Below are 6,590 nucleotides of genomic sequence, written 5' to 3'. Positions count from 1 at the left end.
TGTCGTACTGTTAAATCTGTGTTTTTGAGGGTTTACATTGTTATAAAATGTTTTTTATTGAATAAAATTACTTTTCATACAAATGTCATAAATTGTATATACAACTGTTCATATATTAACAAATTTTAACAATAATAATTCATATAATCATATAACATTTATTCAGTTATTGCATTCATAATGGGGACTACATACAAAATTTATACATTTATACAAATTCAATACTTGCATATAAAAAAATAATGTATGTTTATGTTATACATATTAAATTATAATATGTTATAATTCATACGGTTTTCATACATTATTCATACAAGTAATAAACATACAATTTGTTTCTGTTTGTATTTTGAAATATATATTTTTTCAAAATACAAACAGAAACAAATTGTATGTATATTACTGGTATGAATAATGTATGCAAGAAGGTGATACACATTTATTAATGTATAACTGTATGATATAATTCATACATTTTTCATACATAATTTATACCAGTAATATAATTAATATTTGTTTCTGTTTGTATTTGAAAGTGTATAGTATTCATGCAAAACAAATTTATGGAATAATTTAACATTACTATGTACTATATATCAAATTTTAATATGACATTCATAATTCATATAATTTTCATACATGATTCATTCAGTGTTCATATATGTTAAAGTGAGACACATTTAGTAATAATCATTAATAATTTATATAAAACCATCAGTAGTCATAATAAAAAAATTGAAAAAATACATAAATTGTTCATAAGTTTTAAAAAAAACAATTCATTCAAAAAATGTATATTGTGCCATGAAGATTTCTACTTCCTGATACGAAATTTTGGAGTAGGATAATTGGTGGTGTCCATAATTTGTTCTTTTTGAGTTCGAGGTCCACCCTTCTTGCTAACAACTGTGCCTGTAACTTCACTTTCACTGATTGCGTCTTCATCATTTTTTGATTTTTCATAATTCCAAAGTAATGTAGCATATCTTTGACGATGATATTTTGAATCAATATCAATATGTGATATATCAAAAACACCATTGCTCATGTATTTGGCGAAAAGAGATGTGTATAAACCACAATCACTGTATATAAATTGAAAAAAAAATTGTATAAAAAAACTTGATACAAAAAAATTTATACACAATTCATACACATTTTATATATACAGTGAATCATACATAATTCATACAGTGAATCATACATAAAAAAATACATGTTTGAGCAATTGATATTGTAATATGAAGAAATCTGTAATTTCATACAGTGAATCCTACACAATTTATACATTATTTATATACACAAAAAATATATATTAACTATTTTATACCAAAATAACAGAAAATAAAAATAACAGAACATAAAAAAGTTTTAAAAAATTAACTTTTACTAATCTTTGAACTTTTTTTGGGTTCAACTGTTTTTTCTTCTTCTTGTAAATGTGAAGTATCGATTTCAGAGGCTCTTGGTTTTTTGGATTTTGATTTTATCAACTCTTCTACGAAATCAGATTCAGAATCTGATGCGTCCTCGATTTCTTTTCCTTTCCTCTTCTTTCCTCTTTCTTTCGTCCTTTTCTCAGATTCATCTACTTTTTTCTTTTCTTTCCCTTTTCCCTTCTTCTCGTTTTCCTTTGGATGTTTTTTTATTTTTTTTTTCTATTTTTGATTTCCCTAATCTAGATTTAACTTTAACAGATGAAGGTTGAGATTGCGTTTGTGATAAAATTTTGAAAGATGGAGCATGAAAATCGTCTGAACTTGCTTCATCATTCAATCTTCTACTTTTTCTCGGTGTTTCATTGCCTCTTTTCGACATTGTACGGTTTGTTTAGCGCAAGAGTTGAAGATTTGAGTGCTAAAAATGAAGATTTGAATGCAAATATTTGAGAATTCTTGAAGAAGACTGTTAAGAGAGAAGCGATTTTAAGCGAAATTTTGGTGAAAATAAAAATTTAGGTGTGCGAAATTTGGTGAATAATTTTGATAGGCGTGCAAAGTTAATGATTTTGAAAGGATTTGGGTAAGAACAAAAATTTGGGGAATATAATTATTTTTTTTTAGATAACGTTTTACAGTTTTAAAAATAAAACTGTAATTGTTTTAGATATTGATAAAATCCCTATTTTGTAGTTATCTTAAAAAAGGTAACTATGTAATATTTAATTTAAATTACATTAATTAAGAGTTTTGTTTAAAAAAGATAACTTAAAATAATAAATTTAATTAACTACATTGGTTTAAATAAGGTAATTGAATAATAAATGTAATTATTTAAATAAGTTAATTATTATTTTAAAAAATTAATGAGAATAATATATTTTTTCTTGATATGCTATAACTTGATAATAATATGCTATAAGTAGTTTATTATTAAAAAGTTTGTTTATAACTTGATATTTAATATCTTAAATGTGTGTAGTGTTATTTTTATTAAATAATAGAATGATAGGAAGTGCTTCTCCTTAGATGGGATCTTTTAGGATGTAAATTTAAAGTATTCATATTCGAATAGAATGTTGCACAACAAATAAAAGACATAAAAAAAAAACATTCTACAATATAGCATGAAAAGGTTAATCAAAATATGAATATAACATGATTCACAAGTAAATAAATGTGGTAACTAATTTATAAACGAAATCCATGGCGTGAGACAAAGAGCATAACATATTTGATGTAATTTTAGGAGTGAAATTTAGGATGGCAAAATATAGGTAGAAGAATAGTTAAGAGTTTGGATCCAAACATGAAAGGAAAAGGAAAATGGTGTGGGTTCAAGAATGAGTGAATTTGCAGGCTCAATGGCTTAATATGAAGGAAATCGATATCAACAAGACATGATTTGGGCCCGCGCTTATTTCATAGGGAAAAATTGTATATAATAGCAATTATTTAAATCAAAATAAATTTTATAGCTACTATTTAATTTATTTGTATTGCACAACAAATGTTGCACATATTTTGTCAATTTGATTGGGACCCACACATCTAAAAAAAAAGCGGAAGATTTATTTTATACAAATCCATTTCCTGTCTTCTCTTTTTTATTTTCTTTCAATTTTTTCTAAAATCTCTCCCCAAATCAATTTTTTTCAATTGATTGGGGCCCATGCTCTATTTTTATGCAAATTCATTAATTATTTTTACTCTCCCAATTTCTTTCAATTTCTCCTAAAATCTCTCTCCAAATAGAATTTGGTTTAAAAATTATATATAATTTCCACTGATATAAATTTTAATTATACACAATTTTTTAAAATTATAATGTACTATTCCACTAATACATTAATAGTTATTGTATTAGTAGCGTCACAATAGTTTCTCTGTATATACAATATAAACATTTGCATTTGATACAATTTTATGCATTGTTTTTTTAACAAGGATACTTTTTGTATAATGATCATTTAGACATACAATTGCACAAACTTATACACATAAGTAAATTGAAATATGTTTGTATAATGTATATACACAGAATCATACATTCAAACTAAGGACGAATCTTCACTGTATAAATAAACAAATTTGAAAAAATAGATAACAATTTCATATACTTATTCAACTCAGAACAACACCAATAGATATATGTATATAAACTACAACGAGTTCTATTTTTCATTTATTTACATATTCTCAATATACACTTATATAAACCATTTCTTTTGTCTTTCTCTCTTTTTCGTTTTATACAAATTCAAATTGTATATAATTTTTCTCTTTCTCGTTTTATACAATTCGTTTCAATTGTATATGTATAACGAATTATACACATATATGTTTGCTATGGAGCGAAATTATGCAAACTTTGTTATAGCATATAAATAGAAATTTTGCCCTATTTCTTATGAGTCTCATAGCCTTGACAAGTACTGGACCAAAACATACATACATCCTAATCCATCAAAGTCCAACAAGAAACAACGACTTCTCTGGTATTTTGAAATGAATTAATATACAACATGTATATTGGAGTTTACCTATTAGATATTCTGCTATCATTATCTGTCGAAATAAAAATACTTTAATTTGTTTTAACTTGATATTGAGTTTCAAGAAAGTAAGGAAAACTTTTAAATTAAAGATATGTAAAGTGCATCAAGATATTCTTTAATCTTGTGGTCTTAAATGTACTGGGCGAAAAGTTGCAATCAAAAGGGAAGTAAGACGGAATAAATGAAATGGAAAGAATATTGTATTTGAGGAACATGTCTATCACTCTGTGTGGAGAGTCGATAACACAAGGTGATGATAATTGTATCTAATTGCTTTGGCTTCAAAACGTTGTAATATATTTTTAAGCAATTAGGAATTGAAGATTGGAACTTTTAAATATAGAATTGGGAACTGAAGACTAATGGTTATTGTTTAATTAATATTCACTGTCATAAATGAATCCCCTCTACTTGAGATTAATACGTTACTTGCTTTGCTTTCTCTCGAAAGGTCATGTCAATTTTAACTATGATTCACAGCCACAGGTACATTTGGTAACTAATGTGGGTTGGACTGTTTAATAACCAACCTAATTGAAGTGAGTTGATGTTGCTAAAATTCCAAGACAATTCATAAAATATTTTGATATGATTACAGAGAGGGTGCAAATACAATGAAAATCTACATTTCTACACGCTTTGCTATCTACAATCATTTTATGAATTGTTATTGTTGTATCAGTTCGGGGATAAGTTTGAGCAGAAAAGACAATTCCCTCTGTGAAAATTGAGGTCTATTTTGAACCTTTTCCTCCCCTTCCAGCAATATCTCATCTGGCTTCTTCACCAGCTTACACACAGCATCTGTTACTTGTTCAACAAAATCCACTATCACTCCATCAATTCCCATCAGGTGTTGCATATACACAGCTTCAGGCACATTACTGAACGTATAATAAATAAATAAATGGTTAGTTCGTTAGTTCGTTAGTGTCCAACTGAATCAATACTCTACTTACTTCAATTTGCCGTATGTCAGCAGAGACAGCTTGGACTCTTTGATCTTGTTAACTACTCCTGGATTCCTGAAGATGCCTTTCACCTCCGAAACAATACCTTCCAAACCACCCTCTAAGCACAGTTTAGTGGCCTCTTCCAACGAGTTTCTTCGAACATCATAGTAAATCTCTGTACCTCCATTTGTGAGAAAAAACACCTACACAGTGCCAAAAGGTAAGTATGTCAGATCGAATTCACTTGTGTTTAAGATAGATTCCAAAATGGAAACGTACGTACAGGGTAACATGTCTGGAGCTTCTTGACAAGCAGAGCAGCATCAGGCTGGAAACTTGAGAATATGATTGGTCTGCCTTTAGCATACTCTAATACGACATGTAACACTGCTTTAAGAGCATGGATGAGGTAGTCCTGTTGATAAACAATGTGATCATCAAATTTGAGCTCGATGTTGAAACCAATAGATGGATTCACTTTCTCAAAAGCTTCTTTTAAGGTACATGCGGAATCATCGGTTTCAACTGTCCAGCTAACAATCTTTCCATCTTTCGTTTTCCTCATTAAAGGTTTTCCAGTGAGACCCTCTTCTTTTTGGGGTCCATAGCTAAGAAATTCAGCAAGTGACAATTCAGTAATTCTCCTTTCATAAACTGTACCCTGCACACGCACCATGAGAATGAGATTTTATTTGATTAGAAGAGAAAGGGGTTATTGGATATTAAAAGAGCTTACATTATTATGTTGAGTGAGGATGAAATCGTCGTGAAAAATAACAGGGCAATCATCCTTTGTCACCTACAAACAAAAAATGACATTTACTTTGGTAATCTAAAGGTAGAATCCATCTTCAGAGAGATACTGGGCCAAGATCTAGGGTTTAAGGTTTTTCTGTTAATATTTTTAAATCGGGTCGGGTCGGGTCGATTTTTTTTTTGGGCGGGGGGAATAGAAAGAAAAAAGGAAATACGCGGAAAATAGAAAATTACCTGAACGTCAAATTCAATAAAATCGATTGGGTAATTGGCAGCTGCATTGAAAGAAAGAATGGAATTTTCTTTGAGGGCATTCATTCTCCGGTCAGCCGATTGCAACAAATTCATCCCGTTCCCTCTGTGTCCAACAACTAAAAATTCGGATGCTCTTCCAATTTCAATGCCTGCAAAGCAAAATAAGAGATTATGTATGTATTGTCTAGAAAGAAAGAGAATAAATGAGTATAGAAATTAAAGACAAAGGAAACCTTGAGAGAATCGGGTGGCATATAGAGGAGCTTTGTCAGGGACTTGATCTAGATTGGGAACATCGGAAACATGAACAGCTGTAAGAGCCATTGTTGTTGTATTGTTATATATATATATACTACTAGTATATATATTATATATATGAGAAGAAGAGAAGAGAAGAGAAAACGGGATGATTGGATTGGATTGGATGCAACAACAAGTAAGAAAAGAATGGTATTTATGGGAGGTTAGAGGGGATCAGGAATATTCTCAATCCGTAATCGGTGTTATGCTTTTGGATATTCCTCTCTCCCTCCCCACGTACATCAGACGCGTCCTCCTCTTTACTCCTTTATTTTAATTAATAATTAATACATCACATTATAGATTCCTTCTAAAATCTCAACTCTCTT

General features: G+C 29.2%; 1 protein-coding gene across 1 annotated transcript; it reads right to left on the bottom strand.

Annotated features, from left to right (window-relative positions):
* Nucleotides 1–4,547: 4,547 nt before the first annotated feature.
* Nucleotides 4,548–6,590, bottom strand: LOC101261081 (glycerophosphodiester phosphodiesterase GDPD1, chloroplastic). The gene is made up of 6 exons (XM_004231706.5): nucleotides 6,195–6,590; nucleotides 5,941–6,110; nucleotides 5,687–5,749; nucleotides 5,234–5,611; nucleotides 4,957–5,153; nucleotides 4,548–4,881 (listed from the first exon to the last, which is right to left on the bottom strand). Exons 1-6 carry the CDS (start codon nucleotides 6,283–6,285, stop codon nucleotides 4,665–4,667), a joined length of 1,116 nt encoding a protein of 371 aa, XP_004231754.1. The 5' UTR covers nucleotides 6,286–6,590; the 3' UTR covers nucleotides 4,548–4,664.

This window comes from Solanum lycopersicum, chromosome 2 (assembly GCF_036512215.1).
Source record: "Solanum lycopersicum chromosome 2, SLM_r2.1".
Taxonomy (NCBI): Eukaryota; Viridiplantae; Streptophyta; class Magnoliopsida; order Solanales; family Solanaceae; genus Solanum; species Solanum lycopersicum.
This window is presented reverse-complemented; position numbering and strand designations above follow the sequence as displayed.